Source organism: Podarcis pityusensis, assembly GCF_964106645.2.
Source record: "Podarcis pityusensis genome assembly, chromosome: 14".
NCBI classification, from domain to species: Eukaryota; Metazoa; Chordata; class Lepidosauria; order Squamata; family Lacertidae; genus Podarcis; species Podarcis pityusensis.
This window is the reverse complement of record NC_138039.1, coordinates 2,792,371-2,811,558: the sequence shown is the minus strand read 5'-3', so window position 1 is coordinate 2,811,558 and position 19,188 is coordinate 2,792,371. Positions and strand designations below refer to the sequence as shown.

The window sequence follows — 19,188 nt, the reverse complement described above, 5'->3', positions numbered from 1 at the left end:
AAGCAGGACCCAAGCACAAGAGCCCTCTCTCCTCCTGTGGTTTCCAGCACCTGGTACTCAGAAGAATTGCTGCCTCCAACTGCAGAGACAGAGCCGAGCCAATTTCTTAGTTTCAGCTATGTACAAAGGGGCTGATTATAAACCTGATGAAGAACTGATGGTCTTTACAGAGTGACTTGGCTCCTTCACTAAGCTTGAAATAGCATTGTACATCAGCCCTGGCTCTGAATGCTCCCCTCCCCCCCAACCCCAGAGCAAGAATACTTTTTCGGCTTTGTTAAGCAGCCTTTTATCAACTGTAAATGTACTCCATTGCCTTTGAGATGACAGATGGCACTTGGAGAGCATAACTTGGATAAGAACCAGGATTCAAGGTCCCCAAGGTGACAGGAAAGTCTTTGCCACTCTGTAGCATTGAAGTTGAAGCCCACTCCAAAAGTTTGGTGGGTGAAGCATTATTTGCTGCCTTGGTTTATTAATAAGTCCTAGGCATGAAGCTGGCACTTGAATCTGGAAACTGATATCACGGCAGACATCTCCAGTGTTACAATCCGTCCATGTTAAGTGTGGGCTCACTTCCATTTGCCCTGCTACTTTCTCCAAGGAAAGCCTGCAGTCCAGTACTGAATCGGAACAAACAGCAATCTGGTTTTCTATTTGTTCTGATTTGGCGCTAAAGAGCGCAGGGCAAAGGCAGAGTAATAAGAATAATGAATTTATTATACTCCACCCATCTGTCTGGGTTACCCTTGTCACTTTATGCAGCTTCCAACAAAATACAGGAGAGGGGGTGAACTACATCAAACATTAAACGCTTTCCGAATCAGGGCTGCCTTATAATCTAATAAAATGCTGCAGCAGCCTTTAGTATCAGCTTAGGTAGCTTGTGCCATTAAAAAAATAAATAAATATGAGACAGCCAGGTTTCTAATATATTTCTACCACCCCGCATCCTTCAGGAAACAGGTGCCTATCAAAATCTTGCCTAAAGCAAACTTCCCCTCCCCAAGCAAATGTGTTGGTTGATCCTTAAGCAAAACTGAATAGGAACCAGTGACATTTCTCAGAAGGGTTGTTATAATCCCATTTGTACGGATATAGATCATCCCTAAGAGATCACCAGATTTTGCCTGAAGCAAACTTTGAAGTGAATTTGGAGGTTCCTCTTCTGGCAGAACATCTGAGGAAGTTTGTTGATAGTCAAATGTTTGTCAATAAGACAAACAGCTCGAGCTTAGTCTACTCAGAAGTAAGTCCCATTGATTTCAATGAAGCTGATTCTCAGGCAAGTTGCTACAGGATTGCAGTGGGAACACATTTTTTTCAGGTTACAGATTTTGGATACATTGCAATCCCAATGCACCTACAAAGACCCAGCCACCTGGAAGGAAATGCGATAGTCAGAAATATATGGCCAGCATTTAGCTGACATTCCTACTAGGGTTTCTGGATAGGTTTAGTTTTTGAAAAAAATAACAAACACATACCAAACACAGGGTATTGCAAGCTGCTTTTGGAATCTTCATTTCAAAAGTAGCTTCCCATGTAGGAAAACATGAAGTCCCTCAAAACCTTTTGGATGCATGGAATCAACCAGGTTCCGCCAGTGACCAAGGGCTTCATCTCTACACCTCTACACTGACCAAAGAAACCTTCAACAGTATCTGAAAATTTAAAAACAACCATAAAGTACAAAAATAAATACATCAAATGCCCAAATTAGGTGAACTAATTTAATGCCATTGGTCGAGGGCACTTAGTCTGTGACCCACAGAGGTTGTTGGACAGCAGCAGCCATCATCACTGGCTGAATCAAGATGGAGTTTACCACATCTGGAGGACAACAGATCGACCACCTATGGCAGCTCCCATTGTTTTCTTCAAGGCTTCCCCATGAAAACGTCCCAGTGAATCCGTGCTTCTCAAGAAACAGCCAAGTATCTCTCAAACATCATATTGAATTCAAAAATCAATCCTAAATTCTTCATGAGTTGGTTTACATCTTTTCTGCATTTTCTATGTATGGGCATTCTCTCGTGTTTTTATGCCAATTGGTCTGTTCATTTTTATTCCCTCTCTTGTGAGAACAGAATCTGTTTTTTTTTATTCCTTACCTCATGGCAGGTCAAGATGTTCTTGAATTTGTAATCCCATCATCTTGATTTATAGAAGAGCCATATGACATACTTCTTAAAAGGTCTATTAAAATTTATTAGTGCTAATTTTTCATCTCCCTCAGACTGTACACTTGAACCCAGCTTAATAAAGCAAAGCTGAACTTCAAAGCAAAGGCATCTCTTCTTTAAAAAAAATAAATCAACGAATTAGGCCATTTATGTTAAAAACTATACAGCTGTATTTAGAGATTGCTATTGTAAAACATGCAACTTGTCGCAAACTCTGGGAAGGGTCCCAAGATTCAGAAGAGAAATTTTGATGAATCTGTTAAAGTCTGTTCCAAAGGACATACAATCATGCCATTTTTGTTTTGGCGTTGAAGTCATCCCAAGCTTTGGGGATGACTTTGCTGGCGTATAGTGGCAGCATTTTCTCCAGTGATTCTTACGCTCACTTCAACACCTGTTTGCTATCAGTATAACGTTGCATGCTGGGTTAACATTGGTGGGAATTGCATGACTGGGAGGTTCACCATAGCACTAATGGATATGGTGGGTCCACTGGTGCAGCTGGCATGGAGCATGATTGCCGCCCCCCCCCCCCCGTACACAAACTGGGGCTTAGGCCATGGAGCAACAGCCCCTTTACATAGCCCTTTCCTGTATTGGACTGTAAGCTTATTTTGACTCAGCCTGTGCTTAAATGAATTCTGCACAGTATCTAGTCTTTTAAGATGCTCAACACATAATACATATTGCCATTGTGTTGGGAAATACCATGAAATGTGACTGTTGTGCTTAGCCACAGATGCACTTAGTTTAGGACTGCACTGGCAAACTTCTCTACGAGTTTCTCTAGTTCCACGGGTTAAGTCCGATTTTCAATGTCAACGGAGCTATTAGGATTCATCCATTGTATGAGGCGCTCCTCTTGATGTCGTTTTCACTTTAGAGCTTGGTAAATAAAGTGCCCGAGACTCTGACAATTTTATGCTTTTGCCGATCTTTAAATCAAAAACAGCTGAATCGATTTAAGTACTCTTTTGTAAGAGGAAAAAATTGCATCCGGGCTGACAGGCTGTGTACCAAATTTCATCCCAAAGCGATTTCAAATGACTGAGTTATAAACCTCTATAATGAAAACAGTGACATAGCCTGAACTATTGCTGAACACAGGGTGCCTGGGTAACAATGGAGAAACATTGTGTTCCCATTGAAAGTGACGAGGAGCTGATCACCATTTCTTGCTTTGGAAACATTTCCCACCTTTCATATTACCATTTGTCTTTGGGAAAGAAAAAGAGGCGACTCTTACTTTTCATTCTGGTATTTAATTAACTTTGGCTGGAATCATTTTTCTTTTAAAATCTTTTAAATCTCAGGGGCTTTCTTATCTTGCACGTCCCACCAAAACCCTCACAGACTGCTTATCTTTTCAGTTCTTGGCAGGGTCAGGATATGCTTCAAGGGGTTTGGCAGTAACATGGAGTCTCGGGTCCCATCCATGCTGAGCTTGGTCTTGACTTTGCCACATGCTGTCTCAAATTTGCCTGTACTTGAAAAGTTACAGATTTTCACCCCTGAGTCTGCATTCATATCTGAGCTGAGTGACAGGCCATAGTCCCTCTCTCCAAGCACTTGGTTTTGTGTGACTCCTAGAGAAGTTTTTCTATTTCTGCACCAAAACTGATTTCAGCGCCTTGGTATCAGAGAATTGCCAAAGGCAACTTCACCTCTGTATCAAGTCTAGGCCTTAGGGCCACATCAAACTGGTCCAGTTTGCTTCATACTTTCTCATGGGAAAATGTATGAAAGCTGCATGTCCACCACATTCACTGCTTGTGAATATATGTCTTACGTTCTGCCTAACCATGCTGGGAAGCAACAGCCAGTCTTCCCATCAGATCCTCACTTGGGCATGAAAGCCGTATCTGGCTTGCACACTTTTGCCTACATGGTAGTCAGATGTGTTGCTTATTTTGAAGCAGGTCCCAATTCATTAAAATACTTACAAGTTTCTGGGCCATCAAACCTCTGATCAAAAAGACTCTGATTATGCCAAGTAAAATAATAATAATAATAATACTTTGGATCATAATACTGTAGAACTTGTTTCTGATGAAGATAGGAGAGCACAAACTATCACTTTTTTGGAAGTTCATATATGAAATGAACAGGAAAATCATCCGCATGTTTTCTCATAAATAAGCCGCAGTGGGTTCAATGGCGCTTATGCCCAATTAAGCCTGCATGGGATTGTAGTCTAAACAGGTCAACTGCAACCTTGTCATAGAGTTTATCTTAAAACTTCTTTATTCATTTACAGGAAAAGTTTTGTGCAGCTCGAAAACTCGTATGCTCACCAAGAGAAATGGTTCCAATAAAAAAGTGATATTGACTTCCTTGCATTGCCCTTTCCAGTCTCGTTGGCCATCATGGATATTGCCTCCCTACCAAAGTTGTCTTGACTTTAAACTTTATTCCTTTCCCATCCCATCCTCGTCAAAGAATTGATGATCAAGACAGATTGGAAATGCCGTTCATAAGCCAAGCAGACTAGGGAGAATATATAAGGGTGTTCTCTTGGACATTTACTGCGCCCTTGCAAAACTGTCATGAAAATTTACCAATGCAGACACAAGTGGGCAAGCTGAATTTTTCAAGGTCGATTTACCGTATTGTGAGCACCAATTACTTCAGATTCAAGTGAGGTTTCACACATCTGGTGTAAAAGGAATGTCTTTATAAGTTTTCTTGGGGAGAAAATGCTTTTGGCTTACATGAAACTTCTCATTGATTTTTATAAAGATCTTGATGTAAGGCTGCAGTTATTGAGGCTAAGAAAGCAATGCTCATGCCTTATATTTGATCTTTCTGTGCTTGAAAAATGTATTAGATATTGTGGGTCTTGCCATAAGCTAAACATTTATTTTCAGGAATGTCCATTTGGCATGAGATTGTGTTAGGAGAATTTTGAGATCACAAACCTCGAATAAGAATACTTGCCGAAATGGATGATAGGATTAGGCCTTGCTCCTTATACTTCTATACCTTCTTTTTGTTACTTTCTAAATAAGATTTTGTCAGCCTTAGCGAGAAGTATTTGAAATGCACACAATATTTTTGCCAGATTGGTGTATTGAATCAATTATGCTTGTAGGCAGGGGTTTAATTGCTTATTACATTTCTATCCCATCCAACGTAAGGGCTGTCGGATGAAAGGACCAGGGCTTTATTAGCCTTTAATTAAGGCAATATAGCTCACAGCTGAACTTTGAGGGGGTTGTAGGCGAAGTCTGTGGCTAGTGGGCGGGGTACACAAGCAAAGTGTTCCTGCTCCCAATCTCTGGCATCTCCCTGTAGGAATGGGAAGGACCACCCCTTTTGTTTTTGAAACCCTGAAGAGCTGCTCCTAGTTAGCATAATAATAATAATAATAATAATAATAATAATAATAATAATTTATTATTTATACCCCGCCCATCTGGCTGAGTTTACCCAGCCACTCTGGGCGGCTTCCAATCAAGTGTTAAAACCAGTACAGCATTAAATATTAAAAACTTCCCTGAACAGGGCTGCCTTCAGATGTCTTTTAAAGATAGGATAGCTGCTTATTTCCTTCACATCTGAAGGGAGGGTGTTCCACAGGGTGGGCGCCACTACCGAGAAGGCCCTCTGCCTGGTTCCCTGTAACTTGGCTTCTCGCAGTGAGGGAACCGCCAGAAGGTCCTCAGCGCTGGATCTCAGTGTCCGGGCTGAACAATGGGGATGGAGACGCTCCTTCAGGTATACAGAACCGAGGCCGTTTAGGGCATAGAAAATACTGAGCTAGATGGACCATTGTTCTGACTCATACTGAGGCAGCATCCCATCTATCTTCCTGCTCATGGAATTCCCATGCAACATGGAGTTATGCCTTGGGTTGCTGGGAGAATGAAATATACAGACGGCATAGGGTGAGATGGTGATGCTCACTTCTGCTGCAGTCCACAAACACCAATGAACCATCCTCCAGATATCTGAGCATCTCCTGGTACAGCTTAGCTATAGAGCACTTTGCAGTAGAGCTGGAGAGCCCTTTGCTTCTGTGGGAAGAAAGGAGCTGAGATGCTACCCCTTAAAAAAAAGATGAGGCTTCTCAGAGACCTGGTGGGAAACAGCCAGGAGCCCATCCCAAGCCTCTACTAACTCTCCATGTCTATTGGGCAGTGAGTTCCTCCATTGACTGGGAAACCAATTTAACTCTGTTCTGAATTCTTGCTTGCTATTTCTACTGAGAGAAGGCAAAGTGCTTGGTTGCGTTCCCGCCCCCCCTTGTCTCCATTTTAAAACAACGTTCAGCAATTTCCAGGCAAGAGAGAGATATAATTATTGTCTCTGGACTGCAGCCATTCTATCTATGGCCTCCCAGGCCCCAAAGCAGGTAGCAGGCCACCTGTCATCCAGCTGGCTTTTCAAGGAGGAATCTTCTCATATGCCAGGCATAACCTGAGTCAGCCGTCCCCTCTGAGACCTTACCAATCATCTTCTTTAATGATTGAAAGCTGTGCTCTGGCTTGAAGACTCACTCGGGACATCCTTTCTTGGTGCTTGCCCATTTGTTGCTCCATGAGTCTAAATTGTTTAAAGACTAATGTTCAGAAAGCTGTTCACCTCCCCATTTCCTACTGTAAGCTCCTCACTGCATGGGGCCTTCTCTTTTCTTTTCCTGCTTTTTGATTTCTTTTATATTACTTTGAAAAATACCATGGACACCGATAGTCTACACCACGGACTGGCTGGATGCAAAGGATTGGTGGGAGGCGGCAGCGGGGAAACCCCCAAGGGAGCCCCCTGGGAAGTCACTCAGAGCCAGGGGATTGGTGGCGGAATGACAGTGAGTGGTCAGAGGGAGAGGGTGGGGGAGAGCAGATTGAGAGGAGGAAGAGTCATATGCAGAGGAGGTAACAGGGTTTGGTGAGCAGGAAGAGTCAGGGCAGAGGACAGTTCAGACTCGGAGGCAGAAGAGGGGTCTGGAGAGGTGTGGGGCCAGAACACTGAAGCCCAGGAGTCTCCCCCTCCTGCTGCAGAAGCCAGGCTTCTCCCCATCCCCTTGGTCTCCCAGGGCACACAGGGAAATGAAGTGGGCTGAAATCAGTTGTTCGCAGGCGTAGTTTGAGACTGCTTTGGAAAGACCCAGGGAAGGAGTAGCATTAATGGGTACTGAGAAGGCAAGGCATTCAGTCCTCACCCCTGCCTCCTCCAGGCAAGATCTGCAGAGACGGGTTGCTGGGACCACTACACCAGAGTGCTTCTGTTTCACTTTGAAGAAAGAGTTAACTTTACTAAGTTCTGGAGATCTGTTGTTTTTTTGCTGCCCTACACCTGACCCGAGCCCTGGCAGCCTATTGCGTTTATCTTTGCATTATTCCATTTCTAGCCCACCTTTCTGTCATTTTATTTTTCTTTACTTATTTATTGAATTTATATACTGCCCTATACCCAGAGGTCTCAAGGTATAGGGCAGAACAAAATCAAAACATTAAACCACAATATATCAATATCCACTCACCACCCCCCGCAAAAAACAACAACACCACATTTCAAAAGGGCATAGAATGTCAGTCAAATCAACCAAAGGCCTGATTAAAAATGGAACATTTTTGCCTGGCACCTAAAGGTGTATAAGGAAGGCCCCAGGCGTACTTCCCTGGGGAGAGCATTCCACAGACAGGGAGCCACTGCACAGAAGGCCCTGTTCTCCATGTTGCCACCCTCCAGAACTCTCGAGGAGGAGGCACACAGAGAAGGACATGAAGGACATTGGGGCTTTTAAGCCACTTCCCTGAAGGGAAACGCCCTCTCCCCACGGCCACTAAGGGCCACTGTGGGGTTGCACTCCTTTGCTGTGACGTTTTTCTGCTCCTGATCTCTGGCGTCCTCAGGTAGGACTGGAACAGAAACCCACCTGTCCCCTTTGAACGTCTGAAGAGCTGCTGAGATAGATGGATCAATGCTCTGACTCAGTATAAGTCAGCTTCCCATCTTTCTTTCTCATCATGGATTTCCCAGGTACCTCATTGATTTTTGTGGATTGTAGTAGGAAGAGCACAGCAGGGAGATGGCCAGCCTTCGGTGGAAGCTTATTTTGTCGTCCCCCACCCCCCGCAGAAAGAACTGCTCTAGCAGCCAGTTGCCCCGGGACTGCAGAGCTGTAGACTCCTAAGGCCTGCAAGTGTCTGTTGTTTCTTCATTCTGTATTATTGCATTCTATATCATTGCCATCTGTTGCAAGCTACCTCAAGGATCATCTGAATGAAAGGTGGGGTAGAAACCTTTCAATTTAATTAGTTAAGGTGGAGCTTCAGCTAAAGATTGAAATTGTCATGATGACAAGAAAGATGGGCAAAGGGAACCGAAGAGACCTAGACCCAAAACAGCTCTGAGTGGCACTCCTCTTACGAAACCAAATGTGCTCACCACTCTAATTGCCAATGCCTGTCAAATAGGGCTTTCATCAGGGGGATGCCCTACCTGCATCTATAGAAAATGGCTTTCAATTTAACAGTGGAAATTCAAGCTGCATGTCACTTTCCGGACCCATTTTCTTAACTGTGGGAGGATCGCTGTGGGGTTGTTGTTTTTTGCGGATGTGTTGTTGCTGCAATAAGTTGGCGGCAACTGTTTATTGCTGTAAATTTTTTAGCCTGCTGTATCCTTCCCGCTGTTTTAAGACCTCAGCCATTGCTGCCTTCTTTCCCATCTCTTCCTCTTTAAGAGTGCCCAGCCCTCTCCCCTAAAGGTGCCATGGGGGAAGAAATGCTTCAAATCCCTATTAGCGCTCTGACCCTGCTGGCGCAGTTCTTGCAGATGGGCTTTGCTGAGCTGGCTGTTGGCCACTTACAGTGGCTAATTAATACAAAGCGCTGCATAGTCTCCAAGCTGCTTAGCCAGCAGGGATATCTAAAGCTCCTTTGTTCTTCGGCTATTGTTCCATTTCAGATCTTTGCACAGAAGCATGATCCTCCAATATCCCTGAGCTCTGGAAATGGATGCAAAAAAAAATTTCACTCTGCAAAGTGCTGGAGGTAGTGTCCAATGTAGATTCCAGACATTGAAGCAAACTCCCGAGTGTTTGAGTTATTTTTTTATTTTTAAAGATTCTAGCTCTCGGAGCTAGAAGCATGTGGGCATTTTTATTTTTTATTTGTTCAATAGGCAAGGATAGGCACCCTGGATCTACCTACTTTTCTGACCTACCTCTGTTTTTCTGTGAATCCTCTTCTATATTTCCGGTGCTGGAAATGTGGTTTATTGTATACCCAGTGTATTCTAGAAAAATCCTTCTTCCAGGGCACTCAAAACATATGAACAGTACAAACAGGATAACAAAAAGAAAAGAAAAGAAATTATGCTACCACGAACAAATAAAATGCATGTTTTTGCAAAGTTTACTATGGAAATTTATATGAAATTTGACAGTTGCAAAATCAGGGGTGGGAGCACGATTGCACTTATAGCCCAGGGATGGTTTCATAAAATAATGTAATGTGTGAAGAAAATAAGCTAAATGCTAAGAAACCAAAGTCCCTCGTGGACTGGATAATCTTGACATTTAATATGGCTTTGCATGTAGTCATAAAACATTACTGACTCCTTGAGTTTTTGTGAGTTACTCCCTGATGAGAGGCGCCTTGAAGTAGCCCATGGTGGAAGTCAGAACGTTCCATGTTATCCCATATCTCATAACAAGAAATCAACCTCTGGGTTGGATCTCCACCATCATCATTGATCTTGTGTGGATTATGGATCTTTCTCTGTCTGCAAAAACTGATGCTTGGATTACTGCTCGAACTACCGCTTGCTGGGCTTGTGGTACCATCAAGCATTGTTACTGATGGCTCCCCTGGGTTGCCTGAAAGCCAGCAGTTCACAAGGGGAGTGTAACCATGAGTTTTGTGTCCTTTTAAAGGAATACTGCAAGGGGCGATGGGATAACGACTTTGCCTGCAAAGGACTGCTTGCTCCTGTGCAAGATGGCCTGTTGGCGGATACCATCTGGAGAGGCCCTTCTGTCAGAAGCCATGAATCCTCAGTTGGGGTGCCTTGGCTTTGCAGTGTCTTATCCACCTGGCACCCATTTTTAGGAGTTTTGTTTGCTTGAGCCTTCAGGGTCACTTAATTTGTGGTGGGTTTCCCCTCCCTCGGCTGTTCAGTTTGGTGCCCTCTTCCCATTTTTTAGCCAACAATCGTTTTTTGGTTTTGCAATTTGTTTGTACTTGCAACATGCCTTGAAAATGATGGTCGATAGTCTTGATCAGGGAAATGGGAACGGCAGGTCTTTGTTCCCCACTGAAGTGGGCACAGAGGTCAAGGATTCTAATATCAGTGTGGGGTAATAGTTAGAGCATTGGACTAGGACCTGCAAGATATCAGGATTCACTTTGCCACAAAGCTTACTAGGTGAGCCAGTCACACACTCTCAGCCTGACCTACTTACCTAACCTAGTGCTCTCAGTGTTCATGGCACTAAATAGAGGTCCTCACCCCGAAGATCATACAAATTATAATTCAACTCAGGGGAAATAACAGAGGAAGGGGATGTGATGGGGTAGACAGGGAACCAATGTGTGATTCTCTCCACTGAAAAGAAAAAGGGCATGTCTGACTATATTTCAAGGAACATTTCCCAAGTGTGATGTTGTCTAAATGACGAAGGAAAAGATAACTTCCCACCCTCTCCACAGGTTGGTGTTATAGGAGAGGAAGAGGAATGGATAACTTTGTGTGAAGTGGAGAAAGAATCAGATGCTCAGATGCTGGAGATCCCAAACCTCACGCCGTATACTCATTACAGGTGAGAACAGCAAGTAATTAATTGCTGCGCCAACATGCTACCAAGTGTCAGTGAGGGGCAGCTTCCCAGCCTGCAGGCAGCTGGTGGGAGGAATGATGGAGGAAAATTTACACCTTGAAAGCGTTTGCACTTCAACGACCCCACTTGATGTATTTTAATTGTCACCTTCACGTAGCAAAATAATTAATCAATCTGGCAATGGGAGTAAGGTATGTAAAGTGCACTGCTAAATAGTGCCGTTGAATAACTGAACACATACCTGATGCAGATTTTGTCTAGACTAAAAGTTGCACCAGTTCAATTAAAATTGATCTTGTTTCGTTTGTGGGGAAGCTGAACTGAAATTGGCTGAATGCTCATTATATCACTTTGGCTTGATTCAGTGGCTGAAGTCAGTATAACTCAGTTCTCTTTTCTTCTCACCCCAGCCCCATCATTCTACTTAAATGAACTCAGGGGTGTTGCAGAACCAAACAAGACTCCCATCAATGCCAAGTGCCGTCAATAAGCGGGACATCCCACTCCTAATTTAATTTAACATTTCTACCTGCCCTTCTTTGACTATATTTGAAAATTCCACCTCCTTAGCCTGTGAAGCTGCCCCAGAAATGTGGATTTAAGGATCAATAACTTTTCTGAAGCTAAGCAGGTCTGGGTCTGGTTGCTGCCTGAGAGGCATTATTTCCAGGCTTTGGTAAAAATACAAAACAAACAAAACCTTTGGTGCAAAACTGGGGTGGAAACACTTTTAAACTGCTGCTTTGTTTATTGTTGTTGCTTTTTAATCTCTTGTTTACTATATTTGTTTTTGCCTTAATTTTTGTCCTGGAAATGTCTTTACATCAAAGGGCAGGCTGCACTTTCACCAGATAGACAGATAAATGCAAATCAAACACTCCAGCGCATTTACTTTTAAACAACCTCACCATTTCAATAAAAAATTATATTATTACATATTTCAATATAAAATGATATTTGGAAAAAATTACATAGAAGGTTAGCTGCATATTAGCGTGGCACCACAAAAGCAGGCAACCAGTGGCACTTTCATCAGCCTCACTTCCCTTCTCACCTCCTGCCTCTCAGCCACCATTGTTTATTTCACAATAAATGTGTTAGGACTTAAAAGTGCCATGGGCTTTTTTTGTTGTTCCTGATCTAAGAGAGTCTCTGGAAAGTATTTGCAAATGCAATAAGGTTGCTGATAGCATTTCCCTTGTTCATACTTATTCCTCAGCATCAACTTAATGTGTCCCTCTTGACAAGGCATTTCGGTCTAAATAAGTTATATCAAATGGCGAGGAACAAGGGCAAAGGTCTGTAATGTTGCTATTTTAGCAAGTACTCTTCACAATAGAACATTGTTGCCTAAAAGCATTCTGAGATCCTGGAGTGGAGGAGTTTTTAGCAGCAATTGCTCTGTGAGTCACGTTCCCACGATTCAGAAAATAGGCCTGGTGTATGTTTGACCAGATTCAGTTATTTATATAAGTCATCTGCTGCATTCATATATGCTTCTGATAAAGCTAAGTGTTGGGACAGAAGTGGTGAGAGAGTTCTCCGTAGAGGAAAATGGACCACTTCTTTGTAAGGAACAAGGGAGCACCAGAAAATAGAAACAGCCTTTCTTTCTGGCTTATTTCATTCCAGCTCGACACCTTTGCTACTTTTACAGTAATGCATATGCATTTACTTGGCTCTGTAGCCCCAGCCTTTGAGTTGAAGTTGGGTGAAATTTTTCATCACCATAATAGATTGCATTAACAGCACTTTTGGATGTTTATGAGACCAACTGAATAATGTCATCTGGGAACAGGCATGAAGGAATATGCTGGGGAATAGCTCTGACTGTCCTACTTGCTTATCATACTTAAAAGCTGTTCCTGCTTCATTTCCCTGTATCAGATTGCCACACAGGAGCAGGACAGGAGGGTGGGCAGGCAGGGGGACAGCTGGCAATGCTACCTGGGTGCATTGCTTGATGAGAAGTCCATTATACGACACTAGCTCACCCAATGTAAGAGTCTGCTCTGATCCATCCATTACACTTTTGCAAATTGATTTCCAAACTGAATTTCTCCCATCACATTCGCCATCCTTTTGAGCCCTCTGAAGCCATTGTGTGACTGTCCATAAGATGATGAAATGAGTTGCGTCTCCCAAATGCCACTTGGGCTTATCAGCTCCATCATCTTGCCAGGTCTTGGCACGGCATTCCTACATGATGAAAAGGTGGGAGGGAATAGAAAGCACTAATTATTGGACTTAGACTGCATCTTTGTCAAATGTGCTTCTTTTGTACTGTGCCCTGTCAGTGTTTGGGAAATTAATGGTGTTGTTTTGCTTAATGCATTTTCCTTTAATGCACTTCCTTAACGAGATCTGAGCAGATAGACTAATGGCATTACACAAGCTCGCACAACCTTTCTTCAATCCCAGTCTTTTAATGCCAGAAAGCTAGCAGTCAGCAGGGACAAGTTGAGCAGCTAACGTGTTAGCACAAGGAAGCCTGAACGGACAGTCTCTCCTGTCTCTTTTGTTATGATGGCCGTATGCACCTCTAATGCCTTTTCTAAAACTGGTGCCATCACAAGGAGGAGTGATTGCTGTCATAATTTGGAACAAATGGGATTGGTTTTGATCCAAGTGTTCATATTTGGAAATCTTGCATCAAAGGCAAGCTATTTGTTCCACATCAATGGTGTTTGGGCAGGGATCATTAGGGAAGTCTTTGGCAATGGACTCATTCCAGAGAAAGTTGGTCAAACCTAAATGGAATTAAGGATACGGTTGCTTCTTTCTGGATTGAACTCGATGTGATAGCCACATTTGCAAAGAGAAGGGAAGCAACCTCTAATTGGTTTAATCAGTGGGTTAACCAACTAAAGCTTTAGGTAATGATGGCCAGTTCTAATTGGGGAGGAAAATTTTAATCAGGGAGGCTGAGAGTCAAGCTCACCCTTGTTCATTTTTAGATGCTGTTTGGTCTTCGTGTGAAACTGTAATAAAGAATGAAATAATAAAGAATGAAACAGGGAAATATTCAGGTGTTGAGGGGAAACAAACCATGACCTCTGGCTCAGCATGACATCCCAACTAGGAATCCTGGTTAGTTTTGCTCCAACAAACCATGATCAATAAGCCAAGAACAAACCTTGGCCACAGTTAGTGGCATGTTGGGAGTGAAATTTTAGAAACTAAAATTTCTGTAATTACTTGAAAGCCCAAACAAGAAATCTGCCATTTTCTTATATTGCACTTTCCAATATATATATTTTTGACCTGCTCAGTGAGCTGTCATTATCATTCTTTCAGTTTGAGTTATCTGATCAAAAAGAATCTATTTGCCCCTTGAAAATCTCACAGTTGTAACAGAGCAAGGAACATATGTCACCTGCCATTTATCTTTGACCAATGCTGCTGTTAGTCACTTTTAAAAAATCAGTTTGATGAAGAAGGATTTCCAGAGGTTCTGTTTTCAACCCTGTGTGGCTCTTCTAAATCTTTCTGTACACTTTCTGTTTGTTCCTCTCTGTGTCCTTCAGGTTCAGGATGAGGCAGGTGAATGTGGTCGGGCAAAGTCCGCTCAGCCAGCCGTCGCGGGTCATCCAAACTCTCCAGGCACCACCAGACGTTGCGCCTGGCAGTGTGACTGTGCGCACAGCCAGTGAGACCAGCTTGTGGGTCCGCTGGGTGGTAAGTTGATTGTAACAAGACAGAGCAGGAGGAGGAACAACATTCAAACTTTTCCCTTAGGCAAGGAGTCCAAAACTCACAAATGACTTTTGCAGAGAAAGCCATTTATTTCCTTTTTCCCAAGCACTGCGGTCATATCTGAAGCTCCACATTTCTGGCTATATGCCAGGATAGGATGTGCTCACTAATGGACCAAACAATAAAAGCATAGCAAGGAATTATAAATGTGATATAATTGGAGTAGACCAGATGCTGCCTCTTGTTTGTTTATGTTGATGTGTTTCTGAAGAAATGCCATGAAATTCGGTTCATTGTGTAGCCACTTTCATCCTAAGTTACTGAAATTGCAAAGAGATTTTTTTCCCCCTACACAGAAGGAAACAGTGCCAATGTGGAGGTTATATCCATGTGATAGATTGCAGAGCTAAGTGATTAACTCTGGAATCGGGTGATAAATTGCAGGGCCATTGATAAATGAATTTATCATGTGGCTTTGACTGCTGTACCCACCCCTCAGCCTATCTGACTGAAATCCATTCAATTATTCCAATTTCCTCTGCTGTTCCACTCCAAACAGCCTTCCCAAGGATATTTCTTCCTGGTTATCTTCCCAGTGGATGCTCCCAGAGGTTCTTGTGTAAGACGGGAACTGCTGCAGCTCGTCTGGCAATCAGGAAAACGTTTTGTGCATACGTTTCCTGAATGCTCAGAACCCCTTTGAATTCTCCAAGTCATCAGGGCATTCCTATAACAACAGGGAATAAATGTCTGCTCGTATTTGGCATCTGGTCTTGGGAGCTTGCTGCTCAAGGGAGAGCAAGCTGCAGATCCTGCCAGGTGCACCCAAGCTTTGGGTGTGTGCCTAAAGTAGCTCTTTGGATCCCGGTCAAAGAGGCGGGAAGTTATTGTAAGCAGAGAAGATGGATGAATGGGCAGAGAGCCAGTGAGGCAGGCAAAGATGAAAGGGGCGTATCATGTGACTTTGCAATTAACTGCATTAATATTGTTGCTGGCCATTTGTGCGTCTCTGATAATGGTCCAGAAAGAACTATCAGCTCCGGAGATTTTTACACCCATGAATTAAAGCCTCATTTATGGGCCAATCAGACAAAAAAGAAAGAAGGAAGAAAGGAGAATATTCTGAGCTTGCTGAGTTGAGGAGCAAAGACAGATCTGCCTATCTGCAACGCGCTTGCAAGTTGTGGCAATGTTGAGCTGATCCTGTGCAGGGTTGGGATTAGAGGAGTTTTCTGCTCCCCTTCCCATCATTCCCATGGACATGACTGATCCACTCCAGGGCTGGTCACTGCAGCCTTAACACCAAGGCCCTAAATGCATACAGTCAGAATCCGTTCTGGAAGTCCGTTCGACTTCCAAAACGTTGGAAACCCCAAGCATGGCTTCTGATTGGCTGCAGGAAGCTGCAGGAGCCCCGTCAGACAGTCAGCCTCCAAAATAACATTTGAAAACTGGAACACTCACTTCCGGGTTTCGATCGTCTGGGAGCCAATTTGTTCGGGAGCCAAGGCATTCGAGATCCAAGGTACGACTGTACTGGTGCCAAGTTCAATGTTCACGGTCCACAAATGAACAAAATATTACAGTGTGACATGTTCCTGTTCAGGTACCAGCCAGCTAGCTAGGTGTGCCCTGTTCCAGGATATTCCATTTCATTCCACCTCTCCCTCATGTGCTCCTTTTGGAAGGGGAGGGGCGGTGTCCGCCTGTCGATGAACATTCAACATTCTTTGGCCACTGAGCACTCTCACTCCTCATTAGGGTGTTCTTGGGTTTCCCCCCTAAACTCCTGCAAGCCCCCTAAAAAACAAAGCCCTTCCAGATACCTCCCTCAGGATCCACACTTGGAGAATAAACCTGACCCAATGTGGGTGACAAATGTCACAGAAGACCACACCCTGCACTTTTAAACCTCCATCTTGCCCATCACTAACATGCCACCCTTTCCCTCCATGTCCAGCCTCTGCCTGACTCCCAGTACAATGGGAACCCGGAGTCAGTGGGTTACAGGATCAAATACTGGTGTGTGGATGTGCAGCCTCTGATACTGACAAAGGTAATCAATGATCGGTTGGAGAGGGAGCACACCATCGAGGATCTAGAGGAGTGGACAGAATATGAGCTGCAGATCCAAGCTTTCAATGCCATTGGGGCAGGACCCTGGAGCGAGGTGATGCGAGGTCGCACGCGGGAGTCAGGTAGGTTGTGTGGGATGACTCTCGGTGATAGCTAAACTCCTAAAATGGTATCTGCTTCTCCTTCTGATTTTACACTGGCCTCCTGCTGGCTTGTTTAATGTATTTATATCCTGCATTTCTCCCAAGCTGGGATTCGTGGCTGTTTCCACTGTTTAAATACATCGTTATGAAGTACAAAGTAATTAGATGACATGAAAACAATGATTAAAATACATTAAAGCACACTTAGAACCAGCATTAGAGTACAGTTTGCCCTGACAGAGCCCAGTGGTCAGCACAGTCTGCACTTCAGTTTCCAAAGACCTGTCTGAAAATGAGGGTCTTAGCCTGCTGGCAGAGGGGTGGTAAAAAGGGAGCCAGTCTATTCTCCCTTGAAAGGGAATCTCATCATCAGGGAGCAGCCACAGAAAATGCATTCTCTCTGTCTCTTGTGTGACTACTAAGTGTGTTGATGGGACTGAGAGAAGATGCTTATCTGAGGATCCAGGCACGTTCATATAGGGAAACATGGTCTTTCAGGTAGCCTGGGCCCAAGGCAAGCTGACGTTGGATTTATTATTTATTTATTGCATTTCTTTGGATATATATGTATATAAAAGTCTCAAAGCAACTTAGCAATATGCTTATGCATTGAGGGCACTTTTACATAAGTCATATGCAGCTCCCTGATGCAGACGCGGCGCTCCGAGGCACAATCTTCCTTCTTGCCCAGGGGGCAATAAGACAGAACCTGGAGTGCTAGAGACTAAGGCACAAAGTTTAGCTTCGTATCTCTGCTGTTGAAAGCCATTTGAAAACCTTACTAGAGGTATCAATAATAAATGGGGATTAGACAAATTTGTGGAGGATAAGGCTGCCAATGGCTATGTTTTACCTCCAGTGTCAGAGTCAGTCGGCTTCTGATACCAGTTTCTGGCAATTGCAAGTAGGGAGAGAGTGACTGTGCTCAGCTGATGCTTGCAGGCTTCCCAGAGGCATTTGATTTATCACTGTGAATTGTGAACGTTGGTCTGATCCAGCAAAGCTCTTCGAAAACTACACAATACATACAAATTCATGGGGGGGGGGGGGATGCCCTGAAATTTGTAAATGAAACTCCTGCAAAGGAGATAGGAATTTTGTGCAGAGGACTGCATGTGAGGGGTGGTTGAGCTGAACTCGTTACCTTGTGGCCATTTTCTTGTGTTCAGCATCATCCTTCTGGGTCCCAGATACATCATTACCTTTGCTTGATGGCCTCAATGGTAAGGAATCCTGACCAGAACAGTGACTCAGTCATAGATGCAGTGGGTAGCCTCTTCAGAGAGTGAGTCATTCTGCCTCTTGCCCGCATTGGAGTTGATTGGATCATTCATTCAGTCCCAGTGCAAAGATACAGCAGAACTCCCTATTCCATTTTTGCTGATTTACTGGGAGGCTGATGAAAAGGAGGCCACCTAGAGCCTCGTAGGAGCCTTTAATTATGAAATCAATTTCTTTCTCATTGCATGCTAGCAGCCCTCTCAAGCTGCAGAGAATTTGCTCAGGGAATGACAGGTACCGACTTCCTCAGCTACTAGTTATTAGAACCTTTGGGCGGCCAGGGAGGGTGGGCACAGAGAAATGGGTTTCAAAATGCATCTATTATTTTGCTTTCTACAACCTCTGCCAGCACATCTCTCAACAGCAAACATTTCACCTCTTGTAATCTGGGAACGTGCTTACTTGGGTGGTCCAGGTTTTGCAAGGAGAAATCTCCACCAGGCAAGGCTCTGGGACTCCTGCCCAGCGGCAGCAAGACGAGGGATAAGCAATGCTCGCTCATTAGCATCTGTGGAAGGTAGTTATTAAGCTGTTATCTAGATAACTTCAAGCAAAGCTCCTCTCTCTCAGCTCCAGCCCACATGCATCCGACGTAATTTACCTTTCTGCTGCGGGTGAATAATTGAGCGGAGTGACCTTTCTTGAATTAAGTATTCAACAGTGAAAGTAAATCACCGTCTTCGCTAACCTGCACAATGAGCAAGGGTTGTGTTTGCAATTTGTCTCCATAATCATAGAGGGGCTGCCCATTGCTACTGCATGGTTAAGGCTGGGTCCCATTTATCACTTTAAACAAGATTTCAGCCTTTTTTCTTGTTATAAACAGCTCAGCATCTCCAAATTTGCATATTTTCATTAGTGCTGGGGTAAGGGTTCAATTAAAGCCAGAGGAGCCGTGGCAGGATGCAGAGGCGAGAGAGAGTTAGTGAGGGTGACAATGACAAATAAGTATGATGCACCGATACCCGTTTTACATAATCAGTGCACCACACGACCCGTTTCAAGCATCTCTATGGGGTCA

General features: G+C 43.8%; 1 protein-coding gene across 7 annotated transcripts in view; it reads left to right on the top strand.

Moving 5' to 3' along the window:
- The window catches only part of SDK1 (sidekick cell adhesion molecule 1), a 566,813-nt gene that overhangs the window by 439,370 nt on the left and 108,255 nt on the right, over window positions 1-19,188 (top strand). For all 7 annotated transcript variants that reach the window (XM_080980906.1, XM_080980905.1, XM_080980909.1 and 4 more), the window contains exons 24-26: window positions 10,844-10,953; window positions 14,499-14,649; window positions 16,628-16,865. In XM_080980906.1, the coding sequence (XP_080837032.1) occupies window positions 10,844-10,953; window positions 14,499-14,649; window positions 16,628-16,865 (499 nt within the window). The remainder of the gene's footprint in view (window positions 1-10,843; window positions 10,954-14,498; window positions 14,650-16,627; window positions 16,866-19,188) is intronic.